The sequence below is a fragment of the Liolophura sinensis genome, chromosome 7 (assembly GCF_032854445.1).
Source record: "Liolophura sinensis isolate JHLJ2023 chromosome 7, CUHK_Ljap_v2, whole genome shotgun sequence".
Classification (NCBI taxonomy): Eukaryota; Metazoa; Mollusca; class Polyplacophora; order Chitonida; family Chitonidae; genus Liolophura; species Liolophura sinensis.
In genome coordinates, this window is record NC_088301.1 from 17329207 (window position 1) to 17349784 (window position 20578).

At 39.0% G+C, this 20578-nt stretch overlaps 1 protein-coding gene across 3 annotated transcripts in view; it reads left to right on the top strand.

Annotated features, from left to right (window-relative positions):
* Positions 1–20578, top strand: part of LOC135469687 (scavenger receptor class F member 2-like) — a 125965-nt gene that overhangs the window by 8106 nt on the left and 97281 nt on the right. For 2 of the 3 annotated variants that reach the window (XM_064748245.1, XM_064748244.1), the window contains 3 exons: positions 2823–2972; positions 3508–3657; positions 4701–4853. In XM_064748245.1, coding sequence (XP_064604315.1) covers positions 2823–2972; positions 3508–3657; positions 4701–4853 — 453 coding nt within the window. Of the gene's footprint in view, positions 1–2822; positions 2973–3507; positions 3658–4700; positions 4854–12841; positions 12951–13167; positions 15235–20578 lie in introns of those variants that run through there. The other variant, XM_064748248.1, reaches the window with a different exon arrangement.

Sequence of the window (20578 nt, forward strand, 5' to 3'; positions counted from 1 at the left end):
CTGCATGTATATTCTCTCTTCAGCAATTTTTTCTCTCTCTCCTTGCTGTTCTTATATATTTCAATTTTGTGAATTTATCTCATGGCGAACAGAAATTGGCAAAATGCCAGGCATACATGCGTTGAAATAGATGTGTATCAGGCGTCAACCGAAGTGGTTGTTCCGTGCAAATAATTACAATGTAAAAAACATATAGAGTAAAACCAGAGCGGCGACTAAATTGTGGTACCTGGCAAATGGTTACACTTAACGTTTTAGTGATGCATGAAAGACGCAGTCAGTATAAAATTGTTGACAATAATACAGCTTCCCTTAGCTTTCGGTAAAATTTGGTTTCCAACAAATGCATGTGTTATTTTGTATTTCAAAAATATGCTGTCATGTATATTTATAGGTTATTGGATTGTATGGCCCTGTATGGACGAATCCATACAAGACCATACAATCCAATAACCTATTTATTATACATGCACTTGTCAAAAACGTAAGTAAATAAACTCGAACGCTAAACAAATTGGGTAAAACCGTGCTAATTATTTTATATCGCGTAACAATAGCCGGTTACGGATGAATATGGAATACTGAATGGAGCACTTTCATTGGCTGACAGAAAACTGGGTCAGGCGCACATGGCCGAAGCGGTATTTTACAAACAGAAGTGTAAAGAAAAGGAATGCAGACGTTTTAGTGAAAATTAAAAGTGCAGTTATTGAAAACTGCGCCACCGAACAGACTAGTGTAATCTTTACAGGATGAGGACTAAAGAGAAGTAGAGTTTGCTGACACAATTAGCTGATTATCCTTGCTATTCTTTGCGGAAGTTGATGGCATCGGTGTCGTGAAAACTTCATTTGTGTGCACTTGAAGTGACCGGCCAGGGGGTGGAAGCGCGGGAGATGGTTGACTGAAGGCGCGATTGCCCTGAAGTAAACTCGACATTTGCTTCTGCTTTACGTGTTCTAATTTAGAATCATACCCCTGGATGCTAGCAAGGGATTTGTGTCCGGTGACCTGCATAATTTTATGTGGAGCGACGCCAGATTTTACAAGGGTTTGGACGGTTGTTTTTCGGACCGAGTGATTAGTTTTCCGGCCTTTCAGTCAAGCAGCCTCGGCTGCCCTCTTCATTAGCTTTCCCAAACGATGCTCTCCCATTGGAGTGGAGTAATACCACACAGCTGCATTAGGTTTGAGGCGACATTCGGGAACTGGTGTGAGGTAGAATGGGCTTCTAAAATGTTGTCCAGGTCTGGGTCATCAAATGGATCAAGTAGCATGCAAATTTCAGCGTCGGTGAGATCAAATGGGTCAGAATCTGATTGATCGGCAGCCATGCTTGTTGTGTCGTCTGCTTGTTGACAAACAAAAGGTAGTCCGTACGTGTGACGTCACAGTTACAACTGTCCAATATATAAAAAGTATTGGGCAGTTGTGTGTATTATATAATACAGTAGGCGCTGAACACTTAGGTGTATAATAAAACCAGATATGACATTCTGTTGTCTACATGTGTGTTGAGATTGTATTAAAAATTATCCTGATGTAAGGGCCTATTTTATTAGTTGTTGATTGTGTATGTATAAAGTATGTGCCCCCCGGACGTATAGACCAGACTGTTAGAAGAGATGTGGGACCTTTTCTATTTGACAGGAACAATGGTCAGTTATGTTGGCCAAAGCTCGAGTCATAACTAAACAGAATATTACCATAACAAAAAAACTTTACGTTAAAACTACTTTAACGTCTTGTACATTGTGTTGGTGGTCTTCATTTCCCACACATGTCGGATGTTCTCAAAACCATCTTTTCGGATGTATGATATGGTACTTTAATTCATGAGAGTACAGATGTTTATCGTTTTAAAAGACAGTCACATGAAGTGCATTTTATCAGTCTGTATTGTATTTTCAATATTATATGAAATATACATGCATATCAGCCAAAAAAACTAAGCGCCATATCAACCCATTAATTTAAATGGGTCAAATCAACACTTACAATGCATGATGAGCTACCGAAATCTAACCTGACATGTTTGGTAAAGGTTGATTCTGGGTGATTCCGAATTTCAGTTTTGGGGCAGCTGTGTGGAAAGGACAACATTGTGGCTGATGTCCTATCTAGAGCTTCAATGCCATTTATGTTGTTTTGTATATTATTGTCAGTTGTATTATTTGTCTAGTTTGTTCAAAAATACGTATTGAACTTATTTAAGTGTCTGCGCATTTCTTTTTTGGATCATGTGTGACGTCTATCGCCGATCTGAGAGTTGTTTTTCATCTTTACTCTCAGGTAGCGTTACCTTTACAAACCTCAAAACTACAGGTGAAACGATGAACAAGTGTTTTGGGCTTATTTCATTTTAGCCTTATGCTAAAAACGAAACAAAACTGTTTATTTATATGCACATACTTGTACAAAGCACCTCCTAGAGATTCCTGTAAGATTCCCATCTAAAAACCTTCCTGGAATTTGGATATGGCTATAGGTTTAGTGTGATAATTTGGAAACCCAGCGACAGGGGGCAATTGGCTACAGGACAATACACGCACACCCCTGCTTTACTCTCCTAGTTGCTTGTTGCATAGCAGAAGGCAGTACTCTCTAAAACGACGCAATAACATGTGTACACAATAACATGTGTATCTGTGAGACATATTTTAGGTAACGTTGAAAATTATAAAATTTTAGTATTGGTAGTAGGTTACACAAATTATGTGAAGTACGTTTAACAAAATTATGTATATGTTCCGCGCACATATACAGCATCACTTTTAAATAACCCTTTAATATCTATACATGTATTCTTCTTTGTGTAAAAGTGTGTACCAGTGGGACATATGGACCAGACTGCAAGAAGAGATGCGGGAACTGTACTGCGGGATCGCTTGTCTGTAACACAACATCCGGGCACTGTCCACAGACATTATCCATTTGCATACCTGGATTCTCACCTCCGACATGTGAAACAAGTTAGTTTCATTTTATTTGATCGCCAGTTACAAACAAATGCTTTGTTCTGCGTTCTCTGGCATTGTTTCCAGCAGAAACAGTGGACAGTTGTGTCGGTCGTAGCCCGCAGTAACACAGGAAAATGGGCTACTTTTCTAAAACATTTCAAGTTCTTGTATATACTGTTGGTGTTCTTCATTTCGCTTGGAAATGTTGAATGTTCCCATCATTTTTTCTCACTTATGTCATATGGTGATCTTATTTTGTGAAACCACAGGCTGTAAGTGGGAAGGTCTTCCAGCAACCTGCGGATGGTCGTGGGTTTCCCCCGGGATGTGCCCGGTTTCCACCCACCATAATGCTCGCCGCCGTCGTATAAATGAAATATTCCTGAGTACGGCGTAAAACACCAATCAAATAAATAAATAAATAAATGAAATCACAGGTTTTTATCTTCTTAAGCGACAGTTAAATATTGTACAATTTAAGTAAGCCTCCTTTGTATTTAAAGATATGAAATTTACTTTAGACTGGGATGTTTCGTATTTCCTTCAGATTGTAACCCTGGGACATATGGATCAGATTGTAAGAGAAAATGTGGTCATTGCTCAGAGGGGGAGTCTGTATGTGACGTTACGATCGGTCATTGCCCTGACCGAAAGCCCAGATGCTCACCTGGATACTCCGGTGTGGCATGTGACACAGGTCGGTATCATCATTGTCACATGTTCATCCCTTGCACTACTATACATTAAGCGGATGGTAGATGAAACGATAACAAATTAGAACGTAAAAACCGACAATGTGATAGCCACAACGTGGTGAGAACATTTTAGAACAAACAAGGTGTGTTGTCGTCGAGATGAGAATAATAATATTTAAAATTAAACGAGAAATTAGACAGAAAAGACCAACAATTTTACAGCCATTTGGTAATTCTATCAGTCAGAATAATACAATGAAACACTTTTAAATATTCTATATTTTTAATATTCTAGAAATACGCATTATGGTACAGGCTATTGCTCTTCAAATACAAAATGGCAGGATCGCTGGTATCACCTGCATGCAGCCAACTCAATGGACTAGGAAAGGATTAGGGTGTAGAACTGCATGTGAAAGAATATCAGCAGAATCCACATAGTCCAAAAAAATATGTGTGATGTCGCATCCGGCATTTGGTTCACCTTGATTTCGTCTTGATACTACACCCACCTTGACATACATTTTCAGGCTGCATGTATATTCTCTCTTCAGCAATTTTTTCTCTCTCTCCTTGCTGTTCTTATATATTTCAATTTTGTGAATTTATCTCATGGCGAACAGAAATTGGCAAAATGCCAGGCATACATGCGTTGAAATAGATGTGTATCAGGCGTCAACCGAAGTGGTTGTTCCGTGCAAATAATTACAATGTAAAAAACATATAGAGTAAAACCAGAGCGGCGACTAAATGGTGGTACCTGGCAAATGGTTACACTTAACGTTTTAGTGATGCATGAAAGACGCAGTCAGTATAAAATTGTTGACAATAATACAGCTTCCCTTAGCTTTCGGTAAAATTTGGTTTCCAACAAATGCATGTGTTATTTTGTATTTTAAAAAGGCAAAACTACATAGCCTTAAACAAATTATTTGGAAGCTTTCTACAAATTCCACCACAAGTGCATGGAATAAAAAATAGGAAAAAATCAAATAATATTATTAAAAAAATAATAATGTCGCCTATGAAATGACGTGCTTTGCAGAATGTAGAAACAACACGTGGGGGAAAGATTGCCAAGAGAAATGTGGGAACTGTTACGATAAAACTGAGTGTAACGCTGTCACTGGTGAATGCCCTGTAGCGACGGGGAATCCCCGGTGTGACCTTGGATATACCGGAACTGATTGTGTAAAAGGTGAGTATGCTGTTATTTAGCGTTCTGCACTTTTCCGCCTTTTCTTGAACTAAGTTGTTGAAATTATGTTTCAAAAAGAAAGACACTAATTTTAACCCTTTCTTAGTTCAGCCTAACTGCCCTGCAATATGGAAAGCTTATATCTGACTGGCATTGGTGACCTTTCCTACAATTTTCTTTTGAAGCTGTCCAGGAGAGAATCATTAAAGTCACTCTGTGTTCCTTCAAAAACAACGGTGCAAGATTTGTGGATTACATGTTACTATTCCTGTAACACTTATAGCTTTGCAATTTACGTTTACCGTAAAAGAAATAGGCACAACATGTATGTGCATCTTAAACGAAAACTATGTACATTTTAAGGGCTCACAGGCCTCAATAATGGTTGCAATGTTACCGCATTGTATAGTATTAGTTACATGGTTACTCAGTGATAGGATACTCAAATATATGGTGTTAATAATGCTCATACTGGGCGAGGCGTCAGTCGTAACGAACTTACCCGACAAAGTCGCATCAATTCAGTGCAAAAAACAGATGTATAGTCCAATCGCTTCACCGATATGACCATAACATGACTCAAGACAGGGAGGTAACCTACATACAAGACACATTTGACGTCGTCTGCAGGAATTGAGAATGTATCTGTACCCCTGGCGACTTTTTGCTCAATAAAAAGCGGAGTATTTTGTCTGATTCCCAGATATTGCAACAGACAGGTTAATCCAAAAGTTGAAGCTTGACTTCGATTCCATTTAGTCATACAACACTGAGGGATAACATGAGGTTGCTGTTGTTTACTGTCGAAAGAGCAACCTAAGCCCCATGACCCCCAACTATTAACAATTATTGCCTAAATGCCTGGGCATGTTATCCCTCAGAGGTATATGACTACATAGAATCCAAGTTAAACTTCAGCTTATTAATAAGGCTCGCTTAACTTTTTGTAGTCTGTTACGCCATACCTTTAAGAGGTCCCATGAGCTTTTGAGATTAAAACCTGTTACGACCCAAACTGTCTGTATTATAAAGAGATGGCTTGTTCGAAATACACGACAGTTTAGCCGCACAAAAAAGTAACAAAAAACAGCAGATTTTATTTTACAACAATTTATTAGCTTAACAAGAACAGATAATAAGACTTATACAAATACTAAAGTGCTTAAGTTTATCAAGAAAGGATAGTAGTATCTATACAAATACTAAGGTACTTACGGTGTCAAGTCCAAACGGACGCATATATTCCACAATATATATACCACACAGGCATAAATGCTCATAGGCAAATTCACAAGAGGGAAAATCCACAGTACAACTGAGTGTATGACGAAATATACACAAAATTCCACAGACAGGGTCCGTGTACTAATAAGCACTGTGTATACAAGATCACAAATTAAACATACAAGTTTAGACTGAAGAATTGCTCGTTGGAGATAGGATATAACAAAGCCAGAGGCTATAGAGACACCAAAATTCAGCACAAAAGGCCTACTAAAGTAATACACAGCAAAAGCATCCAAACTCTCAATAATTCTCCGTTCTCCGCTATCTGTTCTCTCCCGTCTTATATAGCCTGGTGGGATTGTCCAGAATAAGAAAATTCCTGAACACTTGATGTAAACAAACAGGCACCGAACTGAGAGCATTCTGGAATATTCTAAGGTAGAGGCAGACAGCACTCCCCGAACTCAGCACATGTAAACAGTGGCAAGCCACATTTAGAAACTGACGGCAGTCGCGCACATAACAAACAAAAGAAAAAACACCAAAACTGAATCAGAATGTCACCTTCACTTGTATTTATTTTGACAAAGTATTAAATTAACCTATGTTTGTTCTCTTCCGAGCAGGTTTACAATTACGTTAACACAGCATTTGCATATTATGTGGTGTCTTGCATAATTGGTTTTCCCTTGCCTACCGTTTTACAACAACGTTAACACAGCATTTGCATATCCTGTGGTGTCTTTCTTGATGGTTTGTTATTTTACCTTGCAAAAGTACATTCTGACCACCAACCGGCGGTTTCGTAATTCTGTCAATAGGTAATGAACACGGGTTGGCCTTTGAAACAGAGGCTGCCATCACACTATAAAGCTTATATTTAGTAACATCTATTCCAGACCCAAGCAAGCAAATTTTCAACCACCTACAAATTGTGTCTTTACTGACTTTAAAAATGAGATTTAACATAACCGATAAATTGTTTGGTTTCACTCTTTCTAAGACTATTTGTGCGCTTAATATATTTTACTAGCGCCGTGCATACACAAAGTCTCCTATCTGTTGGATTGGCCTTGACGCTCATATTTGGAGGATAATGTCCAGGTCTGCTCTTTTTTCAAGTCCGAAGCAGTGAAACTAAACGTAAACGTACTAACATTTGTGTGCATATTTTTAATGTCTAACAAATGAATTATTTGACCTCTAACCGCAGTCATAAGCGCAATCAATATTGCCGTCTTAATGGTCAGATCTTTGAGCTAAATAAATATCACTGACAATAAACTTTTAATGAAGCACAACACGTTAGTGACACCCCATATTTCTGAATATATTCGGTTAGGAGGCGAAAAATTGAAAATGGTCATCATAGATCTTACTGAAGGGCTCCAGCTGTGCGAAAATGCAGATCTACAGAAATATCTCCTGGCACTGAATCTGTTTGTTGCCTATTGCAAAAATCCGGGCATCTGGACACATAGGTGTTGTATTGTTTATTAGTTCCTGGTTTCCAGGAAAATGTAGAATGAAATCGACAGCGTGTGTTGAAATGTTCTGGTTTTTAACAGATCTCCTGACAAGCTGGATGCTAAGAATTTCAGTTTCCCCTGAAGGGGGTGCAGGGCTGAGCTATGGGAAAAAGTCACTAGATCCGTCCTTTGTGGAAAAAAACAATGGTACCGCTGTAAGCATGTGCAGCAGGAGAGAAAACCAGGCTTTTATAAGCCAGGCAGGGTCCATGAAGATGCTGGTCTCCCCATCTTCCTTAATCTGTTATAGGCACGCTGGGATGAGGCTGAAAGGTGAAAATGGGTATAAATAAATGTTACACCAAGAGGCTGTAAAGGCATTTACATGAACAGCATGCAAATCTCTTTGCCAAAAGACATACTTGTCCAACTTTAGCATTTAGACGAGATACAAACAATTCGATCTCTGGCTTCCCAAACCTCATCACAATTTTCTAATAGCCAACTCAATGGACTAAAGAATCGGTGTGTAGAACTGAGTGTCGAAGGATGTCCGGCATTTGCTTCACCTTGATTTCTTGTTGACATTACACCCACCTTGACTTAAATTTCTCGTGCTACATGTATATCCTCTCTTCAGCAATTTTTTTCTCTCTCCTTGCTGTTCTTATATATTTCAATTTTGTGAATTTACCTCACGGCGAAGAGAAATTGGCAAAATATCAGGGCCCGTATTCATAAAGACAATTAAGCATTTTTTGATGCTAAAAAGTTCTTTTAAACCCACTAAAAATTCTTAAATTGATTAACGTACTTAAGCGCCATCCATAAAAGACGTAAGTGTTAGGAATTCTTAAGTTATAAGTGCGCCCATAGCCACCTTTATCTTTCTCTTAAATTCTTAAGAACTTTTTAACCAACAACATGGGGAACGTTCAACGAAAACGACGTCACTTTAAGGAAAGAAGAGATTATTTGGGTTTCGTTTGGATGCTGCACAGAATCACTAGTTAGGGATAACGGTGTAAGTGGATCGAACAGAAACTGTGCACTTAATCCAATGCAGTAAGTGTTAATTACTCTTCGTTTTTCGGCAACTAGGAAAATACAGCTGTGCAATGGTGATGACATGAGAGTCTCACAGCCGACTTTATCTAGGGCTATCACAGCTACCGTAAGAAGCCTGTTTTCACTCTTGTCAGTGGGGGACTCGTACAAACCACTGCTCCTAACACATATGAAAACGAATTTGTTAATCTGCACCATTACCACTGTATTAACGTTCAATTTGTTGTCGATACGAAGTACAACATTCTGGACATTGTCGTAAAATGGTAAGGGTCTACACATGACATTCGAATTCTGACTGAAAATGGACTGAGACAGGTTTCTGAAAACTACCACACACCCATTCACACTCATCTGATCGGAGATAGCGGGTATCCATCTAAACGCTGGCTTCTTACCCCTTTCCTCAGGCCACAACCCGGCCCTCAAATTATTACAAGAGGTGTATCATTGTAGTATCTCCAGATTGCTGCCAGATCTTCTCCACTATATCGTAACGTGTAGTAACAAAAAAGTAAGAGTAAAACATAAGTGAAAAAGAAGTGGCGTAACAAATATGTCAGCAGTTGTCAATCACAGCTATAGTCACTTTTGCTTCTTGAGGTGCACAGGTTCTTGCACTGAGACACCGACATACATTAAGTGATCCTTTGTTTTATAAGAAATTCTTGTGTTGTTTTGTATCGGAAAGACGAAAACTATATAACCTTTTCCAACACCTATGGAAGCTTTCTACGATCTCCACCATGCAACATGACATATATAGTTTTAGGTTTCTGTATGACATGTGGAAAAAGATACAGGCATAAAGCCTTTTCTAAAAAGATAATCACTGTATGCGACCGTCCGTTTCTCTGTTACACGAAGTGAGATATACCTGATTTTGATCTGTTTTCTGCCTTGTCATAGTCTCCATCACACGTATATAGACGCTCAGATACACCCACGGCGTAAGAGGATCTCATCTTGGGAGTTTATCACTCTCATACTGATAGCATTTCATCACTACTTGTATCGGTGTTTAATCAAACTGGTCACCGCTACATAGACGTCAAAGGCATCAAAGACTTTTTTCAGTTCCATCACATACATAAATTTCTCTGTAATAACATCTATGTGAAATTTGTGAAAACCATATATCAACATTGTAAAGATATTCCGATTGGTACCAGGTGTGCCGCCCTTTTGGCTGACCTATACCTCTTCTCGTATGAATACGACTATGCAACTATTAAGGAGTAACAGCTCACCAAGCCCAATATTGCCCATTTGCTAAACGGTATATTGATGATCCGCTATTTTTTTAAACAAAAGGTTGTGAAAGATATAGGTCCACCTTTGCTCAATTTAAAGGAAAACACAGACTGTCCAGATGGTACATCTTATCTGGACCTATATTTGTACAAAGACAAAAACGAATATCTCTCTCGCAGACCATAAAAGAAGAGAGATGGTTTCATTATAAATTATACATTATAAATACTTGGTGTAAACTGACGGCCAAAATAAACGTTTCGACTCCGTGGGTTAAATTTAACCAGACATACGAAATTCATACGAAATTATTGTAGGAAAACATTGTAAGAAGCATGCGGCAAGCGTCATATACGCTCACACGAATTTGCTTTGAGAACACGAAACAAGTTTAAAAGTTTAAATCACATGACCCATGGATGGCCGAAACTACACACGCAATAAGTGTATAAAAACGTTACACGCAGTGTGCTGGTCTTGCACGCTGACCAAAAACCACGATTGACTCGTGAACAACGCGAGATGGCCCTGGGTATAGTATCCATAGGAGCCACCCATGCCCATATGGCAAGAACCTTCGGCCTCTCTCGTGTAACTATGTCAAACCTGATGCAACGTTACAGACAGACAGGGAAGAGATCAGAAAGGCCAAGAACAGGCAGACCTAGGGTAACTACGCCTAGAGAAGACGGGTGCCTTACACCAGAGAAACCGCTTCCTGACAGTGACGTCATCGTCAATCAATGCCTTCGGTGACCGGATCAGTCGGCAGACCGTGTACAGGAGACTCATGGCTCACGGAATTAGGGCCTATCAATCATTCAGAGGGCAGTTGTTGACAGATGAACATCGTTGCCAGAGGTTGCGATGGGCTCCAATTGTACGCCTTTGGCAGGAGCGTGATTGGCAACGTGTTGTTTTACCGGATGATAGCCGCTTCTGCCTGTTCCGAACCGACGGCAGACAGCAAGTTTAGCGTCGAAGAGGCGAACAAACGGCTGCATCATGCGTCCAGGAGGTGGTACCGTTTGATGGCGGCAGCGTGATTGTGTGTGGGGTGGGATTTGTAATGAGGAACGGACACCACTGGTCATCATGTACTGGAACCTAACAGCTCAACTTTACGTGAATGAAATTCTACGTCCTGTTGTCCTGCCATTCCTTTAACAGAAGCCACGTGGTGTCCTGTACCAGCATTACAACGCCAAACCCCATACACCTCAAGTTGTGCAGAACTTCCTGGACGCCAACGACGTCAACCGCATGCCGTCGCCTGCAGGTCCCCAAGAAATGTCCCCCATAGAACACCTTTGGTATACCATGGGTCGTCGAGTAAGACAACGGCCACACTTTGCAGCCAACCGACAAGAACTGGTGTTTCTTCTGCAAGATGAATGACAACGAATCCCATGTCATCTCATAAGACGACTGACTTTTTTTATGTGTCGGAGAGCTTTTGCATGCATTAAAGCAAGGGGTGGCTACCCGCGATATTGAATGGTTTTGATATTGACTGGTTTTAAAAGTAATCAAATTTTTGTGTACTCTGTCCATTGTTAACCGAGATGGAATGGCTATTTTTCTACCTCTGCTCTGTTTTTTCACTTGTAAAATGATTTGAGGGCTGCTTTGTCCGTTCTTACCCAAGACTTTCAATATCTAAGGTCATTGGTCTTTTCAATATATTAAACTTAAGTCATCCTGTTTTTTTTTTTTGCTTTTGCAAAAAAATTAATTTGAACTCTTTGTAAAATTTCTTTTGGCTGTCAGTTTATTATTTGGACAGCAATTTACCGAATGGTCCTGCATATGGCGTGTACATATGTCGCCTAAAGCTATACAATGAGTATAATTCTCTTGTAAGCAGATATGGACAGACCATCCAAAACCTCTGATTCCCTGTTTCATGATTGTATGTAACTATAGGCTAGGGCTGTTATATTTATACTGTTGAATAAGATCGTTCAGTTGGATACATGAACAGTTGCAATCAAAGCATAACTGAGTTTCTGCACATATTTTACTATTAACAAGTTATATTCTAGCACGGTACACGATTTGAATACTGATTTCACTCAGTGGCCTAGAACATAGATTTCGTGTGGAAATAGCCCTTGCGTTTTTTTAACCTGGGATGTCCATCTTGGTTTACGGCTGGTACAGTATACGAATGTCTGTTTCGACACATAGATCCAAACCTTTCCGACAGCCTTTTTCAGTTGATACTTCTGCACACTTCTGTGTCACTAGTCTGTATCGAACATCGGGGCATTTAAAGGAACAATGAAGTTGATATATTGTTTACAAAAGCAAACCAGGCGTTTGCTTTGCCGACCTAAAATGTTCACATGAATTGTGATCGATAGAAATGGTCTTCTACCTACAGCAATGCGGGTAACGTTGTCTAAAAGTCATATCGCTTTGAAAATATGCCCTACATCTATCGGGTTAGACGATAACAATGCACGAACTATATCCTCAACGCCAGAAGCTAAAGGCATACGACCCTATATTCTCTACGCCATAAACTAACAGATTACGGCCTTATACCCTCTATTCCAGGGCTAGCAAAACACGACCCTATACCCTCTATTCCAGGAGCTAACAGCATATTATTCCTCTACGCCATAACCTAACAGCTTACAACCCCTCTACTTCATGGCTAACCTCACAAGACCCTATATCTTCTACACCAGAACCTAGTACGACCATATATACTTTTCACCAAATGTTAACAACTCGCGACCCTATATAATCTACTCCAGGAGCTAACAACACACGACCCTATATCCTCTACACCAGGAGCTAGCACGACCCTATTCATTCTTCACCAGAAGGTAACAACTTGTGACACTTTATACTATACTCTAGGAGCTAACAACATACGACCCTATATCTTCCACGCCAGGAGCAAACAACACACCACTCCCATTCTGACCAATTATTCACTAATTTACTTTGATTTTAAAGTTTCAGACCTAACGGATACCTCTAAAGATTACACGGGAGTGATTGCGGGAAGTGCTGTCGGAATATCTCTTGTTGTCTTGGTCACCGGACTCATTATTATTGTTATGGTGTAAGTCTGGACTAGCTTTAAACCCGTGTACAATCGCTTTATGAGTAATATCTGTACTCCTACTACTGTCCGAGTTTTCAGAAAAGAAACAGAACGCACTAGGTCTCAAATTTTCTACATACAGCGTAGTTGGTAATAGTTGTTTTAAATTTGTGATACAAATGTATTTAATGTAGTTTCCTTTTTTGCCATATCGTCGTCTCATTTCTTCTATTAGCCGGAGGATAACGACGCGTGTGCAGACAGGTGGTGCTAAAGGCTCTGGACCAAACAGTACTCCAGCAGAGGAGAGCTCCGTTCCCGCAGAAGTTATGAATCGAAGTGAGATGTCTGAGCCGGCAAGCTTGTATAATACACGTGATGAAAATTCTGGTGAAGATCCCCCCTATGAAGCCATTCGTGAATACGTCAATCTGTGATAAAACATACAGATCTCGAAAACAATGTCCAGGCTGTTATATTGTATTTCTGGATAAACCGAGATTATACTTGTGGTCTAAACCTCCCCGACATCTGCTCACTATGTGCTGTTATAATGTGATTGTATATTAAATGTGATGAAAACTCAGAATAAAACACTGACAGGTAAACTAACAAGAAGCCGTTTTTTCTCGGGTTACGTTTGACATTTGCCAAATATCACAATGGCATCGATGCTCTGGTTTAACTCTATGTTATTGTTATAGTATTTCATATCACTTGGAATATTTGTGGGGCATCGGCCTAATCCAAAGGCCTCAATTCTTTGCTAGTTCAGATTGAGATAAAACTACTTATATCGTGTTGTTGACCCGGAACTTCCATGGCAGACGTCGCATACAGTGCTGTCATTGTGCTTGTCGATTTTCTTATTGAATAACATTTCATCTTAGGGCTCCATCACGTTTCATCCTAGAAGAGAATGTCTCTATCGGCGTCTACAAACGTTGCTGGCTGCACAGAATTCTAAGGCAAATGTCATTAAACTGTGTATTCTTGACGATGTGCTGAATTTGAAACAGATGATACTTCACAGTACGATAACAAAATAAAAATAACAAAAAAATAACGTTCGTACACGATGCTAACCTTCGTTCAAGCTGTATATTCTCCTTTATAATGCTGTGGAACTATAGCCAATGGGTCTTTCGATGGGTCGTTCAAAAGTGTTTTAAAAGTTATTTCAGTCTTTAAAACCGTCATATCATTCTTTGCCTAATACAAAACGAATGACATTTATGCCAGACTAAAGTTAATACCGGTCTTAATTGCCAATACGCATTTGAAGAACAATTGGTGCTTCTTTATGAAATATGGCGCGAAAGTCGAGCAAAACAATCAAGTGGTGTTGTGAATAGATAATTGCATTTTCCAAAACAATTCAAAACACCATTTCCCAAAGGAATATAAAGGATATGGTATATAAATAGCAAATAGAACTTGAAACAAATAACAGAGATGGAATTGTCTGTTTGCTACGATGCATGAAATACAAACAGAAAAAATAAGTGTTTTGTTTTTAAACACCAATCTGGTGCAGTTAGGAAACACATCCCTAAAATTACTAACATAGAGCTTTTTTATTCGAACACCAGGATTGAATAAAGGCTACAAGGCGAGAAGTGTATATATAATTTGCCTTTTAATGAGACACAATTTACAATTTCTGACTTAAACTATATTTTGACTGTTTTTCTGATCTGATTTTGTCTTTTAAAACACTTAGTAAATTTACACCCAGGGGATTTCTACGTTTATAGTATTGAGACATCTGTCTGTGTCTCCCCGGGTAGATGATCAATTGTATACTTCCGATTGCAGCTGTTATTTTTTGGTATAAACAATGTACACTAGAATACCGGCCCGGGATTTTATCTGAACTGGTGTTTATCGTATTTTTGTTGAGGATCTTCAAGAAACTCTGAGTCTTGGTGGAAACATTTGAAGTAAAATTGTTAAATGTCTTGGCGCAGGTTCTGACTAAGAATTCTCTGTGGTATCCCAACGTTATGTACTACGATCAAAGGTGGATGAACCCAGCGTACGACATAACGAAGACTAAATAACTATTTTAGCTTCAAACAGGATATTCAGAACTTCAGAATTTAGTATATAAATGCAATCATTTATGTCGTAAATAGCATGAGTTTATTGCATAAACGGGGCGATTTAAGTCTTTCTATGTGTATGATCAACATTATAAAGCGGTCTTAATATAAGATGTTGCTTAAACATATCTAAGTATCTAATAATTGAACATTAAACACCTTTTTTATCTGTTGCAAAGAGATGTTTATCACGCTTTCCATGGTTAAGCATTTGTTTCTTCAGTGCATTAGTATATAAAGTTTTGTTTATTTGCTGTATACAATCCTGTACTGTTTTTCCCCCCTATGTACCTATGTTAACCATTGCTAATGCATTTAATATCACGGAATCGTCAGCAGCTGTCATTTTAGAAAGTGAACACAGCCCACGACCATCCGCAGGTTACTGGCAGTTGTACGACCAGAGAGGTAGCCAGCATGAGCTTGAGTTAAACTCACAGTAATCACATGAGCCATTGTGCCGCTGTGTAACGCTAACCACTGGACCACTGAGGCTTCCACTCCAGAATTTTTCACGAACACGATGATGGTCAGTTTTATTACTGAAGGAAACCGAGATAATCCAGCGACCTTGGCAAATTATTGATGAAGTTTAGCAGCAGTGATGTAGAGATATTGTCACCATAATGTTGTAAAACTAGTGGCCTGTAAGGAGCGTTCGTCCACACGATTGTAGACGACGATTTGTAGTCACGAAAATCACTGGATGGTAGACAACGGTTTATAGTCACCAAGACCACACGAAGGTAGACGACGGTTTATAGTCACCAAGACCACATGATTGTAGACAACGATTTTTTGTTACCAAGACCACATGATGGTAGGCGACCCTTTATAGTCACAAAGACCACATGACACAAAACAACGATTTTTTGTTACGAAGACCATATGATGGTAGGCGACGGTTTATAGTCACCAAGACCACGTGATGGTAGACAACGGTTTATAGTCACCAAGACCACATGATAGTAGACAACGATTTTTTGTTACGAATACTACACGATGGTAGACGACGGTTTAAAGTCACCAAGACCACATAGTAGTAGACAAGTGAGTTATATAGTCTGTATAGAGCGTTCCAGTGAGATATGGGAAAAGTAAAAATAAACTTAAAATATGATCAAAATTTAGGTGGTGGTCATCTCAAATTCGTAGAAGAATCAAGACGACAAAATCATCGTGTGCATAGCAGCTTTTATTGCAAAAAAATATGTGGTGGTCATCTCAAATTCGTAGAAGAATCAAGACGACCAAACCCTCGTGCGGATGGGAACTTTAATTGCAGAGTTAAAGCTATAAACAGAACAGTCTGGGTTATGCGTGCAACTTCTGTTTGAATAATACGGAACGGTTCTAAATCGTTTTAAGTATGTTTTCTGTAACAGCACTGCGGCGTTAAATGTTATAGACAATCGAGAAGCGTGCCTAGCTATTAATGCTCATGGTCAAACTATGAACACGGAAATAATTACACCGTGTGCCCATTTAGACAACTCATTTACAAAGGTTTAGTCGGCGTTAGCGAACAAATCACCGCCGGACAGCTTAACCAGTGAAATGTCTTTTTATCCTATAATAAGAACCCAAATTCGTTTAGGTACAAACTCTTACCGAGCACAATAACTAACGTATAATTAGGAGAAAAACAACGTTGAGAACGAATGGTATTGACTAAAACGCTAGTGCGCTGTCACGTTTACAGACGAAATGCATGCTCTTTTCAATGGTATTTGATTGATATTTAAATGTTCTTCTCCTTTAACAGAAAATTTAGCATTACAGTTGTTTAAGTGTATGTTAAGAATACCCCTGAGGCGTTAATCGTCTTATGCAACACTAGCTTTAATGTACATTTACTATACTAACAGACACTTTGAAAATAAATGTAGATTAATATAGTGCATAGTGCTGGTAGGTCTAATACAAAAAATAATTCACTTACCTTGGTAAAAAAATGGTGTCTGGATGAGCTGTATAAAATTAAAAGAAAAGGCTTAATGTGCATGTTTGAAAAAAAGAGCTTTAACTGGTACGCTATAAGTCGAGGAATTGTTTTTGCAGGCATTAATTTAAGTACTTATAAGAAAGATACAGTCGGCGGTGAATAATGTCGAAATATGTTCGGGTAGGTCCGCAACCTATAGATTTTAAATAAAACAAGTGGTTTTCAAACAGCAAAATTAACTTATAAACTGTTGCAGATTGATGCATGGTCTGTAAATTCCAATCTTGCCATATCCCCTTTGTAGATCTTGCTGCGTGTTGGACGGGCAATGTGCGAGATTAATTAAATACTACAAAGCGATATATTAACTCTTGCAACGGTGTGAGTTACTTTGAGCGCGGCGTTGGTCATGGGTAGTTAAGGTCATCAGAGCGTATGGAAAAGGTATGGAGATTCCTTTTCTTAAGCACAGATTTTCTATTAAACACGATATGACATTAGAGATAGTTACCACAAATGGATTTGCAGTGTAGATGAAATTACACACAATCCTGGATAATCATGCCACAAATTGGGAGGTTGAATATTCTCTTTTGACAAACTACAGTTCACTTTTGTATACTGGATACTGATGTAGACTCTCGGTAGCAAGACTGGACAACTTAACTGAGACATATGCTTGTCTCTAACATTAATCAGTGTGTAAATTTAGACCGACTGTGCAATCTCATGTCCCACAAATTAAGAACTGTCCAGAAAAAAAGCAAAAGAAATTTATTGAACTCTTAGGCGACTATATAAGCCATGTTTAGGTGACTGTGGTCAGAGTCTAGGTGATTGATACATGTCCAGCCTGTTCAGACGTGCAATAAAATACTCACACATACGTAAATATGTATTTACAGAAGATCCTGTCTACCTTTATACCCAACTCGACATAATCTATAAAACTAGACTCAGCAAACTACAGTGAGGATTTCGTTACATACAGTTTACACTTCATTAAAGCAGCAAGACGTTTCCCCTTCAGCTAACCGCAAAGAACCGTAGACTAAGCATAGTTATAGGCATTTAACATTACGTAGGCTTGCAGTGAAAGCCCGATCCGACTTTATTCTGTGGAAATATAAAAGCGTCTATAAGCTTAACCAAAGATTAATTAAATTGGAAAATTTAATTACAGCACATGACTAATAGCGCTGTGACATTGATCCTTTCGGTGGAAAAGCAAAAAAGACTTTGGGCCTTGGAAGCAGAAACTTTGGAAACGTGACGGTCGGTTGTTTTTAGAGGGTAAAGCTTTCAGCCCTAGCACCACATTTATTGTTTGATCACCTGTATTTTGAATGTATAAGAATGACTAAGACGCAATTAAGAGTATTCTTGAATAAATTTCCAATACAGATAAGACACAATCGCCTTGACTTGTTTTCAGAGTTATTGTAACAGTTGAGACAAATCCATTGAGCGTTTAATACATAGACACTTTCTACACTGGCGAATCATGACTTGCACAAGTGTTGCTATTAAAAACATTTTCAATGGAAACATGCATATTCCGGTTACATAAAGGGACGTCGAGCATATCAATACAAGCGGGACTCGGGTATGAGATACTGAGGACTCTCTTCCTGTCAGGTGTCTCTACATACTGTGAATGGCGACACTAACTAATAATCATGGGGTTTAGTATTAAATGAGGAGGAAATCTTTCGTATGTGTGTATGTGTGCGCATATGCGTGCAAGTGGATGTGCGTGTGCGTGCGCGTGTATGTGCGTGCGTACGTGTGCATGTTTGTATATAAACAATTCATTGTATTGACTGTATATACATCACAGGCATGATGTGCGAGATTACGCAGTAAGGTGAACTCCTAGAAACTACACGCGTTTACTTCAAAATGTGTATGGACAACATCATTTCAGGCTGTAGATATCAGGCACGTCTATAATGAGATTTCACCGCTATTAAACAGGATATTACAATGGCGTTAATTATGTCATGGCGTCATTTGTGTACTGACATTGTCTACTTTCAGTCTTTGAAAATGTGTTTTATATTTGTCAACCATTTCTAATCTCTACTTGTCTCCACGCTATCAATCGAAAGGCATCGGCATTGTCTTGGTGAAATTATCAGCATTTGACTAGTCAATCAGTAGTATAATTGTTTACCTCTTTTCGACCAATCAAACATCTGTGACAAAACGCCATGGACCGTCTACAAGCCTTTGTCCACTAGCTAAATGTTCCCTGTCTCTTCTAAAAGTTTATGAAACCTGTCTCTTCTACGTGGCACCAACTTATGCCTGATACTAGCCTTATAACTGAGGTTTATACCGACACCTAATATGTCTAGTTGCATGCTAAAACATCACCAGAACTTTGGACGAAGACAGAGGTAGGACCCGACTCATATATGAAACATCTCGATGAAGAAACTTGTAGCTATATCTACTAAGTATCTTCCGCTATTAACAAATAGAAAACTGTTTGAGTTTAGCAGAAACACAGTTATCTCATTGTGTGTACGCGTATATCTATATCGTGAAACAGCCTATGTACCGGATTCTGTATAATTCACCATAGAGTCCGACTCTTAAGAACATTCTACTGTTTACCAGCGAAGTGCACTGAAAAAAAAACTCCGTTAAAAATTAACGGAGTCTACTCCGCTGCTGTTTACTCCGCTATGTGAATAGTAGTACTCCGTCAAAAACAGTGGACTAACTCCATTAACACATATCCCATCAACGGAGTTTTTACACTAAAGGAGTGCACTCCGCTGAGACATTTTACATCTCGTGTGTTTCGGTCATTTGGTTAACAAAGCCCTCTCATGATTGGCTGGATATTCCGCTGCTTGATGAACAATGTTGGGCCATCATGTATAAGGTAAGTACATGTGTACATATATGCTTAAATTAGTTGTTTGCACATGGAACACATAGTTTAACACAAATTTTGCATTATACTAGGTTATAATAGGTTTACACTCAGTCCTTAAACAAGCAGTCCACTAAATTAGCTTCATAACATGAACTCATCTAATCGTCTGCATTGATATTAACTCTACTGTGTAAATATTTATAGTGTAAACATCAGAATGAATATTAAGTAATAGATGCAGTTAACCATAGGACCTGTATCTAAGCTACAATGTGCCACCCAACATTGGTTAAGATTCATAAGCGAGTTGTATTTTTATCTATTCAACCTGTAGCTATTAGTAAAAACAGTGTACTTGATGTGCAATATTTAATCAGTCAACATTAAAGAGACAAGTTAGAGACCTTCAGCTGAAGATTATAGGTACACAGAGTAGCATACGGGTTTCCAGCATCCCCTGTTAGCCTTGGAAGCGATTAAAATATCAAGTCACATTTTATTGCTTGTCACATGACACCAGTCACACTCGCGCACGTGCAGAGCGGGTTTCCCGTGTGGAATCATATCGAAGAGTTTACCGAGTCGCCCGGGAAAAACAAATGTCATGAAATACATATCGATACGGGTTAGTGCTTACTCTAGGCCGAGAAGGTAAGTCCACGCATCTCCAAAACCCTATTTTAGCCCGATCAGGCGTTCAGAAAAC